The 14,791-nt window shown below is 56.7% G+C and overlaps 1 protein-coding gene across 2 annotated transcripts in view; it reads left to right on the forward strand.

Moving 5' to 3' along the window:
• Window positions 1-13,839: 13,839 nt before the first annotated feature.
• LOC119108649 (LIM domain only protein 3) overlaps window positions 13,840-14,791 on the forward strand; it is a 32,224-nt gene continuing 31,272 nt past the window's right edge. For both annotated transcript variants that reach the window (XM_037232266.1, XM_037232268.1), the window contains exon 1: window positions 13,840-13,934. In XM_037232266.1, the coding sequence (XP_037088161.1) occupies window positions 13,853-13,934 (82 nt within the window). In that variant the 5' untranslated portion in view covers window positions 13,840-13,852. The remainder of the gene's footprint in view (window positions 13,935-14,791) is intronic.

Genomic DNA, 14,791 nt, shown 5'->3' on the forward strand with positions numbered 1-14,791 from the left:
TCACGTGCCAACCGATGCCCTTACATTTTATATTTTTATCTGTACTTTCGCAAAGAACAATCTCTGCACTCATCTTTTTAACAAGTTTTGACATAATGTGACATTGGTCTGTTAACCAGTCTTAATACCTGTTACAGTGTTCTCAACACAGACACCACGACCACAATAGCCATGCTTAAGGGGTGGCGGATATTGCTGCCGGCTATTGCTGTTTCATTTCATGTCATAAGCTTACAGTATGTTCTGTTGAGCTTTTTCCAGTGTCTTCTAGCTTTAGCCGCCAGTATTTTGTGACAGTTTATTTTAACCAGAGAAGACGGCTAGCAGAAGCTGTTTTCGCCTGTTGCTGTCTCCCTTCGTCTCCTCTCCCAACAACCCGTCTCCCTACGTATTCTTGACAAAATGCGAATTGTTACGGTCGTTTTGCCTCTGTCTGGTACCTTGGTTAGGTGCAGGCTTCAGTGCAATGAAAGAATGCAAAACAGGCAGGCCCCCTTATACTTGTGCGCGCTAAGGTGACTCACAAAAAGCCAAATGCCACCAGTACTGTCATCTGTGCCCCCTGACTCAGTGCCCTTTCGCATTACGCCACCACTCCATCCCAGATTCTGACTACGCTGATGCATGGTTAGCGACTGTGTCTTGCGTTCTGCCCGCACGTTGGCGGTTTGGGTATGACTTATTAAATTTAACACCGCAATTAGCTAATGAGTCCGGTCAAATCTGGCAGACTCGCCCACGCCGCATGCGACTCAGCGAAGCAGGACACGGGCTGACGAGCAATAGCTGAAATATGTTTTTGGATGATGGACGCATTATTCTCGTGCCCCTGTTTCACTCAAGGAAGCCAATTTCGTCTGACGTCATCACTGACCTGGGTTTTAAAATCATTGATATGTTGAAGGGTTTGCGTGTCCATGAACAGGCGCACCATCTCTCAGTCATCTCTTCGGCTTGGTTGTTGGCCTTCAGTGGAGCAGCCTTCATCATGGCAACGATTCTGACTTGTTAAAAATCTGTAGAGTTCAGTGACATCTCCAGAATCATCCATTGCCAATATGGCGTCAGTAGTTTTGGTCGTAATTTCCCCACAGCTGTAGTAGATTCTCTTCCAATCAAATGTTGATGGACTAAGGGAATCGGGCATTATCCACGTGACTGCGCATGTGCCAAAATAATGGTTATAATCTGGTAGACAAGACTTCATGGCGATAGGCTAAAGATCTTACCATTTTGGGGGGTTTACGACTATTCAAAGTTGTCTTGGAAGTAGCAGAATTTTGAAGATTGTGTGGCATCTGTTCCTTTTAGCTCACCTGAACCCAACCCAGCTCTGTGACTTTGGAGCGATTAATGTGCTTGATCGCGATTACGATCACGCTTTTGGCGGTCCCCACTATGACGCTGAATACCGAGAGATGTGACCACTGTAGGGTGGCGAGGCGCTGGTCATACCCGACCACTGTAGGGTGGCGAGGCGCTGGTCTTACCCGACCACTGAAGGGTGGCGAGGCGCTGGTCTTACCCGACCACTGTAGGGTGGCGAGGCGCTGGTCTTACCTGACCACTGTAGGGTGGCGAGGCGCTGGTCTCACTCGCCCGCAGTTCGTGCCAGGCAGCGAGGTGGGAATAGTCGGTGTGTGTTTGTTGTTGTTAGTATTTCACGTCCCGTGACCAAACCATTTTATTCAGAGCGCTAAGATTTAGTGACATTTCGGAACCATCTAGCTGGCATGTCCCCACAAAATGCATGTCCTGACCGGACATTGCATGCAGCAGGGTTACATTAAGCTTGCTCTAGGGGATACGTGACTGAGTGAGTCACAGTCCCGTCAGACGCACGCATAACTCAGTCACTTCCCTGGGAACACCAATGTCTGACTGAAAGAAGGTTTCATATCAACAAGCACATCTCGAATTACCTTGTTTATCGTAGACAAGATCGTCTAGTGGGATATAGAGGATAGTGACGATTAGTCAGTGATGCATCGACGTTGGTTTTGGCGCCGAAATCACTGCATGGCTGCCCATATGATAAGTCAGCCACGGGACTCGCCTCACTCGCCGTCCCCGGCCCACGGGCCGATTATTTTCGGCCGGCGTGTACACCGAGGGCGACCGCGAGGACTTGCGTCCGTCGCCAACGGAGGTAAGAGCCGGCGCGGACGGATGGCGCCGGCCCACCACACCGCCACGGCACGCCGGCCCGCGGTGTGTAGACGTGCCGCGCAGCACGACTATGTCTGGGTGCGTGGTGGGTCTGTATGTCTCATGTCGGACTGTGGTGTGTGACAGTGCTGGACTGCATGTGTCCCGTCCGGCTGAGGTGTCCGGCACCACGCCTGTCGGCCAGGCTGTCCGGCAGCACGCCTGTCGGCCGGGCTGTCCGGCAGCACGTCTGTCGGCCGAGCTGTCCGGCAGCATGCCTGTCGGCCGGGCTGTCCGGCAGCTAAACTGTCGGCCGGCTGTCCGGCAGCACGCCTGTCGGCCGGACTGTGCAGCAGGCTGCAGCTGGTGGCCAGGCAGGGCGGGTTTATATGTCCGGTACGTGCCGGGATCTGTGTGTCGGACCCGTGCCGAGGGCGGTGTCGCACCACTCTGCCCGGTCTGGGCCGGGGGCCAGACGACCCGGTAAGGTGGAGACGTCTAACACCCCCACCGCGTCAGTCGGACGCGTCACAGACCAGCCGGTAAGGTGGAGACGTCTAACATCCCACACCGCGGTCAGTCGGACGCGTCACAGACCAGCTGGTAAGGTGAAGACGTCTAACACCCCACACCGCGGTCAGTCGGACGCGTCACCGCATCAGTTTAATCTCGGACCGCTGCACACGACAGCGTTTTGTACTCCCGAGGTCCAAGGCAGATGGGAGATTGTTTAGCTGACAGCGGCCTGATAGGACGCTCTCACATACGTGTCCGGGCCTTTAGTCGCGTCATGAGCCCAGTGCACACTCGGTCCCAGCGATCCTCATGTCTCTGAAGCCGACGCTGACTCGCTGTTCCGTGACTTGGTTCATCGTGATGGTTGGCTCGAACCAACAGCCGTTTTCCTCAATACCGGCATCTTGGTGTATTCAGCTGATTATAACCTGTCCAACTGGTGTCACAATAACGGCATCTTCGTGTATTCCGCTGATTATCACCTGTCTAATTGGTGCCACTCGGCGATAGCTCTAATGGTACATGCATGCATGTCCACGGCGTCATACGAGAGAGCACCGTCTGGGCAGATTAATCCGTTGTCTCGCCTACTTTTTTGCTTTTCTGTTAACTACTTCACGAAATCCGGCGCCGACTTGCATCTGACTTTTTTTAATTGTGTTAGACTGAACTATTTCATCAGCCTTGCCAAAGCCCCAGCTGCGTCCCTGTCATTCCATAGCATTGCTATGCCCGAGCCACAGCGGTGCAATTAATAGGTTCATGTGTGGAGACTATCGTACGGTGGGCGGTGCAGTGGCGACGCTAACACTTAACTGACTCGGCGATAGTTTTAAAATATTGTCTGCAAAGGTTTCTTACGCTTCCCTGCGGCGCCAATTTTTCAAAATATTGTCTAACCGTGAATAGGTGTCGTCGGCCACTATAGTGACCACGACGACTCTGCACCGCAATCTCAACTGTTCCTCGTCAATCGGACAGTGCCGGGAAGTCCGCCGGTACTTTTCGTGCAACCCATGTCCTGCTGCTGGCCTTCAGCCCCCGTGACATTTGTAGCGTCTCATTGGCCCGTGACATTTTCGGAGCGTCTTTGATTGGACTCGGCCATTGGCGCTGTCCGTCAGGCTCGGCTCACTCGGCTTATCTGCCGCACCACTGCGGCGTCGGCCAGCAGTAATATTGTCTCAGGACTGGGACGACGCCTTCGAAAGGAAGGGGCATTGGCCGGCCGACTCCCCGCTGATAAGCTGCAGCTTCGACGTTAGCGCTGGTGAATGCGTCGCCATGTCAGTGTTTGGAGCCGCGCCCTTTTGGGTTACGTCTAGAGCGCACTTCCTCTTCCCATTTCCTTTTGGACCGCCGGCTCCGTCGTGAAGTTGAAGGGCAATACGCATGAAAGTACCTCCATGTCAACTGGCACGCCTTTCCGAACTCCTCCTGGAATGTGGGCCGCGTCTCAGCATTCTTTCCTCGATGCTCCGCAGGTTCTAGGGCGGTCCATGTCCGTGTCTTCGGTTCAGGTTCTCACATCCGCCTCTGACTGTCCGCCCCATGTCCGTCTCTGTATAGAGTGACCTACCAACCGGACGTGCCTTCATGTCCAACTCCCTGGGCGCCCGCCTCACGGCCAGTTCAGCCCGGCGCTCTCCGAACCGCCTCGATGTGCTTGACTCTGTCCCCGCCACGTTGGAAGCGGTTCAGCGCAGCGCTGTTGGTACCGCCGGTCCAGCCCTGTGCTGGACTCCGCCGAGCACGCTGCCACCGCCCGTCTCATGTCGTCCCCATGTCTCAAATGCGAGCATGTGCCACTGCCCGCCACCGCCCGACCCCGTCCAGCGCTCTGGCGAGTATTTTTGCGTCCGTCAGGACTCCACCGATGTCGACCCCGCCCCCTCCCCAACCTCCCACATCGCTTCCATTAGCTTTGCAAAGTTTTGACGTTTCCAGGGATGTTAGCGACCAGAGAAGAGCTTTATCCAGTAAGTGGCTGCATTTCCCCTTTCTATAAAGCCCATTATGTGAGAGAGCCGTTCGGTGTCGCCGCTCGTCATTCGTGGGCCGCGCCGCTTTCAGCCGCGCCAGCCGCCGCCGCGCGCGGCTCTTAGCGATAAGTAAGGCTTCAGTTTGTGTTTTGGACATTATGGCGCTGTCTCCCGCGGCGCGACGACAGCTGCCGCCGATTTATCTGCGCCGCGGACGCCGCGTCTTTGGCCGGGTGTCTCGCGCCGCGCGGCGGACCCCAGACGCTCATGCAGTGAGACTGCGCCTCGTGGATGTGATTTATGTACAGAACTGCATGCGTTATCCACACATACAAGTAATTTGTTGCTGGATGTCCTTGTCTGTGAATGTCCTTGTCTGTGGTGATACTTTGTCATAGACCTGACGTCCAAGGGCCTGGTCAGATCTATGAACGATTAGCAATTCATCATGCATTTTTACCACCATATATATATATTATATATATATATATATATATATATATATATATATAATGTATATATATATATATATATAATATATATATATATATATATATATATATATATGTATATGTATGTATTCACAGATATGTTATCGTTAAAACAGCAACGACAATTTTTATATGCTTTTCGAGCAGCTGTAAACCGTAAGGACAATAGGTTATGCAGTTTTAAGTGCGCTAAAGCATTCACATGGAAACAGACGAGGAGTCGTTATCTTTTGAGGGCCATTGGCTACACTTAAGCCCTTTTTTCCGCGCTACAATGCGACCGCAATGGACAAGCGGATCATTAGTCAACTATTGTGAGTTGGGTAATGACGCAACTTCACACCGTGCTAATTGCGGTACAGCCATGCATTCGATGACTAAGTCATTCACGGCTTCCAGCAGGCGGAAAGGTGTTGCGCGTGTGTGAACCTCTCCTCTGAGACGCAACACGGATCAGACATGAGACAGAGACGGCCGCGCCCTGGGTTATGTCCGCAATGTCCGTCGTTCTGCAACGTGAAAATTGTTTCCTTACACAAACTGCGATGGTCTAATGACCGCGTTTGGCGCATTTCTGTTTTCTATCGCATTTTGTGGCGGACAAAAAGCGCGTCGCCGGAGCACACCGGTCCGCGTATTGACACGAGACACCGCCGCGTTTGATCGGGCCGCCGGTGCGCCGCTTACGTCGGCCTTTCGCGGGGTCTTGTTTGCGCTTCACTCGCCTTACAGTGCGAAGTGCAAAGGGCGACTCCAGCGGCGCGGCGATAGCGAGTGGCGCCACATGTTCCACCGGTGTCGGGAGGCGTTCTTGTGCGCGGTGACCGCCGGCCGACCGAAGCGGCGAGCCGACGTCCCGAAGGGCCGTGTGCGCTCCGTACGGGCCTCGACTAGCTGTCTGGTTGGTCCGGGGGCCGCAGGCACGCTGCTGGTATGAACCATGTGCGTAAAGGATGCAGAGACACGAGGCAGTCTGTGTGTAACCAAGTACGCCTGGTCTCGTAGGCCGACAGGCAGGTTTCCTAAGCACTCTAAATGATACCAATTGTCTACACTTTTGGTTGAACTGCAAAGAGACGCGCCATGTTGACGACTGGCCAGCAGAAAATTGCACGGTCTAAGGCAACAGCGACCTGCCAACGTGTGCATTGGTTTGGAAGCACGGTTCTGGTCACCTACTCGTCCACGCCCGGACCTGGAATCGGTGTTACATTGTCAGCTGCGACAGCTGACCTTGCATCTGTCTTGTGATGGGCCTGGGGTGCCGTTGGGGTGAGCTGTTGTGGTACCTCACTACACGACCCTTCTTTGGCGTCTGTGAAAACTGAGGTATGTCTACCCTTGCGGGGAAAGGCGGTGAAGCATACGATCTCGAGTGTGAGACCCTGCTGGCGTGCTGATTCGCATAGTGGGGTTTATTTTTTGTTCCGATGTTATGGAGGGAGGATGGAATACTTGACGCGGAACCACTGGGCAAGTGTTCCCGACAAACCCCACGCAAGGTCGCTGTGCCATCCTCCAGCGCCGTTGTTCTCTGACGGTGGACCAATACCTGGTCGGTCCTCGAACAGCGGACCGGAGGCGGATCGGTTCTCTAACAGTGGACCGGCGGGTCTTCTAACAGTGGACCGGTGACAGACCAGTCCTAAAGAGGGGACCGGTGGGTCCTCTAACAGTGGACCGGTGACGGACCAGTCCTTTAACAGGGGACCGGCGGGTCCTCTAACAGCGGACCGGTTGCGGACCGGTCCTCGAACAGTGGACCGGTGGCGGTGACTGACCAGCGGGACAGACTGCCACTATGACTAGCTGGGCTTGTTCAGCCAGTGGGCGGCGGTGCCGATGGTGCCGGGCTGGGGTGTCCGGCGGGTACCGAGCGGGGCGGCTGGGTAGACAGACCGTCGTACGTTGGTCGCCTCAAGCTGGGACCAGACCGCATCCGGTCCAGGCAGCAGTCTTGGTCCGCCGTAATGGGGCGCAGTACAGTCCGAGCCCGCCGTACTAGGACGCGGTGCAGTACGGGCTCGCCGCACTGGGGCGCGGTGCAGTCCGGGTTCGCCGCACTGGGGCACGGTGCAGTCGATCTCTGCGGGGACAGCGGGAGGGGCTCAGATTTTGGAAGGCACTGAAGGTGAACACGCTCTTGCGACCACATGGATGTTTCGACTGGCCTGATCAGAACGCACATGATTTGAACGTCACAAAGTCATGGCGACGGCCTCGTTGTTGCTCAGCTTGTCAGATTCTTTCAAGATAAGAATAATGCTCAAATTAGCTCGGTCGGGGTAATACGGCTTTACCGGGAATGAGCCCAAGCAATAACGCTCCCGACTTCGTACGTGCGTAAAAGTTCTGGACTATCTGGAGGTGATCTTTTACAGTGGCTCGTTCAAGTCAAATTGTTCGTGCTGCATCTGCAGCTGCTGGATATTTTCGCTCATTGAACATGTTCTCACCCATGGACAATATACGTGCGTATGTGTTCGTTAATAACGATGGCTACACAAAGGCTCACGAACGTGCAACCGTTTAGCTTGTATGCAAGGGACATCTCGGTCTGGCACGGTCCAGAATCGGCATGGTCGACCTTTTCCCTCAACGTATGCACATGCGTAGAAGTGCATCCGACAGTGGACACTTGACTCTTGGTTGAATGCCAGGCAATAGTCTGCGTTGCCCGGCTTATGCCATCCGGCGCAAGGCAAGGTATGTCAGGTAAGCAAGGTAGCATAGCGAAGGCATAACAACTCAAGCAAAGCAAGGCGGGCGGTGACATATTTTACATTAAGCCGCGCCGTGATGTCCGGAGGCATGTGGGGATGAGCGTGGTTGGCTGGCGCGGAGTCCACGTACTCTGGCGATGTTTCTGACACACGCGCGTCGGCCATGACACGGGTGAACTGCGATGCCACCGCCGGCCCTGGTCGAAATGCGCACACTTCTGCCGCTGTCAGTCAGCTGATGCGGGCCCCCGGCGCGTCCCCAGCCCTGCCCGGTTGTCCGGCGGCGGCCGGCCGGGCCTCGCGTCCCCAGTCCTGCTCGGTGTCCGGCAGCGGACCGGCCGGGGCCTCGCGTCCCCAGTCCTGCTCGGTGTCCGGCGGCGGCCGGCCGGGGCCTCGCGTCCCCAGGTCCTGCTCGGTGTCCGGCGCCGGGCGGCCGGGGCTTCGCGTCCCCAGTCCTGCTCGGGGTCCGGCGGCGGCTGGTCGGGGTGTCTCATGTCCCCAGCCCTGCTCGGTGTCCGGCGACGGCCGGCCGGGGCCTCGCGTCCCCAGTCCCGCTCGTGTCCGCGGCGGCCGGCCGGGGCCGCGCGTCCCCAGCCCTGCTCGGTGTCCGGCGGCGGCCGGCCGGGGGCCTCGCATCCCCAGTCCTGCTCGGTGTCCGGCGGCGGCTGGTCGGGGGTCTCATGTCCTCCAGCCCTGCTCGGTGTCCGGCGGCGGCCGGCGGGGCCTCGCGTCCCCAGTCCTGCTCGGTGTCCGGCGGCGGCCGGCCGGGGCCTCGCGTCCCCAGTCCTGCTCGGTGTCCGGCGGCGGCCGGTCGGGGGTCTCATGTCCCCAGCCCCGTTTGGTGTCCGACGGCGGCCGGCCGGGGGCCTCGCAGCGAATGAGTCCCGGTCGTGACGCTCCCCTGCCTCATTTAATGAGATGCTGATTGACTAGATGGAGCGCTCGACAGCGGCCCGGTTGGCAATTCCCTAAATCAACATGGCGTACGCCGGCCACCTGATGAAATGCAAATATGGAAAGAACTGGCGGCCGGTCGGCCGGCCGCCAGGCACGTCCTCGGGCGTTCCGTTATGTCGGCCCGGTGAAACTCACACCTAGCTGCTCATTGCACCGCAGCAACGGCAAAGAGCAGGATCTGAATAAAGCCGCCGACTCGACCTCTGTCGCCTCGGGGAACACCGTGACATTTTAAGCGATGTAATTAATCCTTATAATTAGTGAGGCGATGGTGGATGAAATATTGGCGTGGAGCTTGGTCGCGTGCTGTCTGCGTCATCTCGGAGGTCGTCTACTGCACGTCAGAAACAAGATGCTGAGAGCTGTAGCTCCACTCTGTCCAAGGGTTGTACCTCCTTGATACGCGCTCGGGTGGGGATGGGGTGATTTCACCCCTTCCTTAAAACTCACTAGGGGGGGGGGGGGTTAGTGGTTGGTGTGATTTGAATCCTTCCTTAATACAGGCTCGGGTGGGGGACCCCGCACTCAAGGTTTTCCAGAATGCGTTTTGAGCAGCTCGATGTGGCCGCGCTCAGTGATTTATCGCTTTACACAATTGAAAAATCGATCTTTTGAATTAAACGATGAAATGTATCCCGTAAGACTGCTGACCCAGGGCAGGTTAGAGTCAGGTCATGTCTGTCAGCGATGGCAATTTCTTAGGACTTGTTGAATGCGATGTGATAACGGAATGTTAAACGAAGACAACTGATAGACACCTTTTTTAGAATGTTGTGCAACTTTTTTAGAATGTTGTGCAACTTTGAGAAGATTGTCCAAGCATTTAGACGATTGAAGTTAACCCCTATGCCACTCCAGCCTGGCGCGTCGCATTCAACTGGCTAATGGTCACGTATCATGCTTCAAGTGGTAAAAGCCATCCATCGTTCCTCCTCTGCACGCACCTACCGTATAGCTCGTAGTATAAATGACCTATGTCATGCTACTTGGATTTCGTTATTATTGTCAAAAACCAGGCACATAGCCTGAATTTTCCTCAGGGGGGGGGGGGAAGCGACATTAATTTTTTCTTTGAACTGCGAAATTAGAACGAATTACTGTGAAATCACCCAGTATCCGATACAAAATATTGGTTCCGGGGAGGGGCTGGGGATTGGGGACACTGCCCAGCGCCCCCACTGGCCGCGTCCTTTTGTCAAAGCCTCATAAAAACCGCCAAAACACCAAACTATTCATGAATAACAGACAGAATGCAAGGTACCTAGGCTGTATTGTTACTTCTCCCCATGGATCGCGCCAGAATGCCACTTTGATATGCAGCAGTACTTCAATGTTCCACCAATTATTTGTGGTTCATTGCAATTGCATGCCTCACGGCGGCAATCCTAAGCTGACCATGAGGTGTTATGTGCAGCCAGTGGTTTTGGGAGAGGAATTATGTCATGTTTTACAAGTAATATTTGTAACCACACCTGATTTAACGTCGCTTTTGTATGATTTGGACGTTGCGGCTTATGTACCGTGTATGGGTTCTCATGTATGGCATTGTCATGTCTTCAAAGCTTTTCCAGTCTGCACGCGGCTAGTACTAGAACTTGCTTGGCGCTGTTAAGCTTATCAAATGCTATGCTGTTCAGCCAACAGCATAGCATAGCCAACGGCAACCCGCTGACCCAACAGCCTTGTTCTGCCTATAAGGGGTCTCCATGGACAACGCCTGGAGGAGTCCTAGTCAAAAGGCCTTAATTCCAGAGAAATATTCTGACAGATGCGGAGTCGTGGGTTTCACGCAAGCAGACGGGCGTGGCAACGATTGTCGTCAGCGTACCGCAGGTGTCGGGGTAATCATAAGCCCGATTTCAGCTGCCTGCCCTGGTTTTTGTCCAGGCTGTCTTGAGCCCCGATGCCATGGGCTCGGTCAACGAGTACAGTAAGTCGGACTCTCAGCTGCTCCACAGACCGTTCGTAACTGATTTTACCGGTCACAGAACCGTTTGCGACTGACCTGAGTGGTGACCGTCTGTGACTGACCTCAGTGGTAACCGTCTGTGAGTGACCTCAGTGGTGGCCGCCTGCGACTGACCTCAGTGGTGACTGTCTTCAACTGACCTCGGTGGTGACCCTCTGTGACCGACCTCAGTGGTGGCCGTTCGCTGCTGACCTCAGCGATGACCGTCTGTGACTGACCTCAGTGGTGGCCGTCTGCTGCTAACATCAGTAGTGACTGTCTTTGACTGACCTCAGGGATGACCCTCCGCGACTGGCCTCAGTGGTGACCGTCTGTGACTGACCTCAGTGGTGACCGTCTGCTGCTGCATCAGAAGTGACTGTCTTTGACTGATCTCAGGGATGACCCTCCGCGACTGACATCGATGGTGACTGTCTTTAACTGACCTCAGTGAATACCGTCTTTGACTGACCACGGTGGTGGCCGTCCGCTGCTGACCTCAGGGGTCCTGTGCAGACCTGCAGCATCCCGATGCATGCCGCGTGTATGGGGCACGCCGGTCTGGGCCGTCCCCGGTGGCGGCGGCCGCCGATGCCGTGCCCGGAGCTACCGCTATTGAATTTCCCGATCGGGCCATCCTGAGTGCAGTCCGTCCAATTTTCCGCTCATCGGTTACATCTGGAGGCGGACAGAGCCGCTGCTCATGTCCCGACTCGGATGCGCCATAACTGGCCGATAAAGCGGGCGCCGCCGCCGCCGCCGCCGCCGGCCGATGGCATCACGGCACGCCAGCGTCGTACCGGCGGCGGCGGCGGCGGCGCCCCCCCCCCCCCCGCGCTGTACCGGCGGGGAGCGGGAGAGGCGTACGTGACTCGCTCAGGGCGGTCGGCAAGAGGTTATGATGTCTTCTCGGTTGGCGAGGGTCCGGCTGGACGCACCTTTAGGGGAGGTGGAGGGGATGCGGCCAGACCTGACGGCGGGCGGGCGGCAGGCCGGAGCGGCGTGGCCACGGGCAGAGGCAATCACAGACGCGGTCGACATCGGTCCTGAAGGGGACGGGGAGCCGGCTGGGTGATTGTATAGTGGTGGAGGGGAGGCTTGCGTGCCTCTCATGATCGCCCTTATGTGTTTCGCTAATTGGTTTTGGGTGGTGTGTAAACATACATTAGACCTGGGGTATAAGGTGTCCGAGTTTGACGTGCCCTGATTGGCTATGGCGAAAGTGGGGTCTATCCTACTCTCTTTGACATTAAGCCGGGCCAAATTGTTTTTGCATCCATTAATGCATTAGGCGCAGCCAATATCCAGGCTAGAGTGGCTCGTGAAAGCTATGTTTCTTAATGCGCAAGCATCGTTCTGGAAAAGGTTCGACGCTGTGGATGAGCACATGATTTTTGTAGAGTTCCGAGGAATTTTGATGAAATCTTGTCCCCGGTTTCGGTGCTCCAGTGGTTTTGACCACTTCAGAATAAAATGCGCTGGTCATACAGTTTCTGGTCTAAATACAAACTTAACGGTTTAAATGGCCGTGATTCTAGAGCGCTGACAATTGTATTCCCACTGCACCCAATTTTCCTTTAACTTGAAAACATTGAGCTGGCGGAGTTGGCGGCCTGGCATAGCGTCTGGTGGGGCAGCAGTTCGGCTGACTGCGCGAATGTCGCTGCCGTCGGAGCGTATCGGGCGTTAGAACGGAAATCTCGTTCAGGGCCGGTGGTAAAGCGATAAAGCATTAGCATTTCTGTTGGTGTTTTCGTGTTTTAAGCAGTGTTGTGTGATTTGGGACTCGCATTCGACCCCGAGATAAACATAAGTAGAGCTAAAGCACTGAAACCACCCAGCGGCTTCGCTTCCAGACCTCCCTCACCATCACACGGGTGTCGGTTTGCCTCCAGACCCCTCTCACCATCGCACGGGTGTCGGTTTGCCTCCAGACCTCTCTCACTATCGCACGAATGTCGGTTTGCCTCCAGACCGCTCTCACCATCGCACAGGTATCGGTTTGTCTCCAGACCGCTCTCACCATCGCACGGGTGACGGTTTACCCTGCTCAGACCCATCGCCATAGGCAATGATGCCTTTGTATTTACAGTGCTTCATTCGTTCTGTGAGACTAGCGAACGTTCTCCACTACACTGTGAATCACCATCTGTGAGCGTTCATCTGTCCATTTCCTGGCTTTCTGTGTGGTTACGGCCAGTCACAGACGGTAGCATTAGGACGCCTGGCCGGCCGGTGGACCACCATCTGACGCTAATTAGCTGTGCATATTTACTGTACGTGGGTCTGTGTTGCCCGGCCAAGGCGCTCTGGCCCGAGTGATTGAGTAAAATGAAAAGCACACAATATATTAGAAAATGAATTATAGACCCCGAAATGGCAAACCATTCCGGAGCCGGTAAGATAATAGAATTTTTGATTAGTTGGCTAATGGAAAGACGGAGCCATTCATCGATGTTTGATGCTGTTGTACGCTGGGCCGCGGCACAGTGATTGGCGGCAGTGCGCGGGTAAATTTCCCATCGGTCGCGCCGGCTGCCCGAGAACAAATGGGATTTATTCAGCATTAGTTGATTGCCTTGGCGTTATTGACAGCTGGTGTGATACCTGGCTGGTGTGGGCGGCGGCTCACCGGCGGCGATGGCCGGGCTGGGCCAGGGTGCGGCTGCCGCTGGGGCAGCCGGCCGGACCGGGTATCCCGTGTGAGCCAGTGGCCCCTCCCCGGCGCCCGCCCGAGCCGGCCGGCCCCGGCCCAGCTCCCAGCCCATGTCGAGCGGCGCCAGAGAATCGGCATCAGCACCGAACGCTGCTAATTACTCAGTCGAGTGGCGCTCGCGTCCGCTTGCAGGCTGCAGCCCGGCCTCCAATTAGCATGGGAAAACGGGCCATTAACGGTGCGGGCGCGGCGCCGGCGCCCGCTGCCGGGGCGGCCGGGCGGCGCGTGGCGGCCGCCGCGCCCGAGCCGCGTGACTACGCCGGCGCCCGCTGCCCGGGCGGCGCGTGGCGGCCGCCGCGCGCGCGCCGCGTGATTACGCCGGTACGCGCGGCTGATCATGGCGCCATTGTTTTCAGGACGCCGCCGTGGACATGCATAACAACAACAGCCAGTGCCTGAAGACGCGCAGCATGTCGGGAGGCCAGCTGCTCGGCGCCGGTCTCGACAGTGTCGGTAAGCGGCGAGCGGCGGTGCTGTGCGGCCAATTTGGCGGCGGGCCGGGGCCAGCTGCGGCCCGGCCGGCGGCGGCGGCGGCGGCGCCGGCCGGGGCCGCGCCCTGCCGGCGACGCCACCTGTGTCGGAGAGGGTGGTCTGAGCGGACGTCTGGCACGGGCTGCGACGGCATGGGATCTGTGATGGGGACGCGTTGTGGGTGCACGCTCCGGGTGAGGGGTGACCTCTGGCGGTGACGTCACCCACCTGAGCGGCGCCGGGTCTCCTGTCGCCAGTGCCGGATTATGCTGTGTCGTGCATCTCCTCTGCACCGCTCGTCCCCGTCCGTTCGTGACGAACTGCGGGCTCCGTTTGGGTCGGTGGCTTACATCCGGCCGTGATGTAATATCTTGCAGCAGCCATCTGCACGCTTTACGCTGCCTTTGCATCGGCCACTGACAGAACTATAACTGTGCTGAAGCCCCGCACGAGGCGAGGTCCGGTCAGAGGCCTCCCAGTACAGTTAGAGTAAAGTCGATCAGTCTACATCAGCATGTAATTATCACAATCACCGATGTCACAACTTGTCAGTGCTTTGTCGCGACAAGGCAGTGACATATATGCGCTGCGTGGTTTTCGAGCTCGGACCCGGCACCTGAGGAGCGGCTGATCGCCGACCGCACTGCCGGCAGCCGGGGGGCGCACGTCAGTGGCGCCGGGCGGCGCCGGCGTCACGTCTGAGAGGCCCTGCCGCCCGTCGCGCCGGGGCCGGGGTCGGATTCGGCGGCCGCCGGAACCGGGGCTCCGTGGCGCCGCCCGGCGGATGTTTGTTGGCTGGCCGGCAACAGCCCGGCGGATGCGACCGAAAGCGCATGCAA

Source organism: Pollicipes pollicipes, unplaced genomic scaffold, assembly GCF_011947565.3.
Source record: "Pollicipes pollicipes isolate AB1234 unplaced genomic scaffold, Ppol_2.1 Scaffold_6686;HRSCAF=7923_pilon_pilon_pilon, whole genome shotgun sequence".
In the NCBI taxonomy this organism is placed as follows: domain Eukaryota; kingdom Metazoa; phylum Arthropoda; class Thecostraca; order Pollicipedomorpha; family Pollicipedidae; genus Pollicipes; species Pollicipes pollicipes.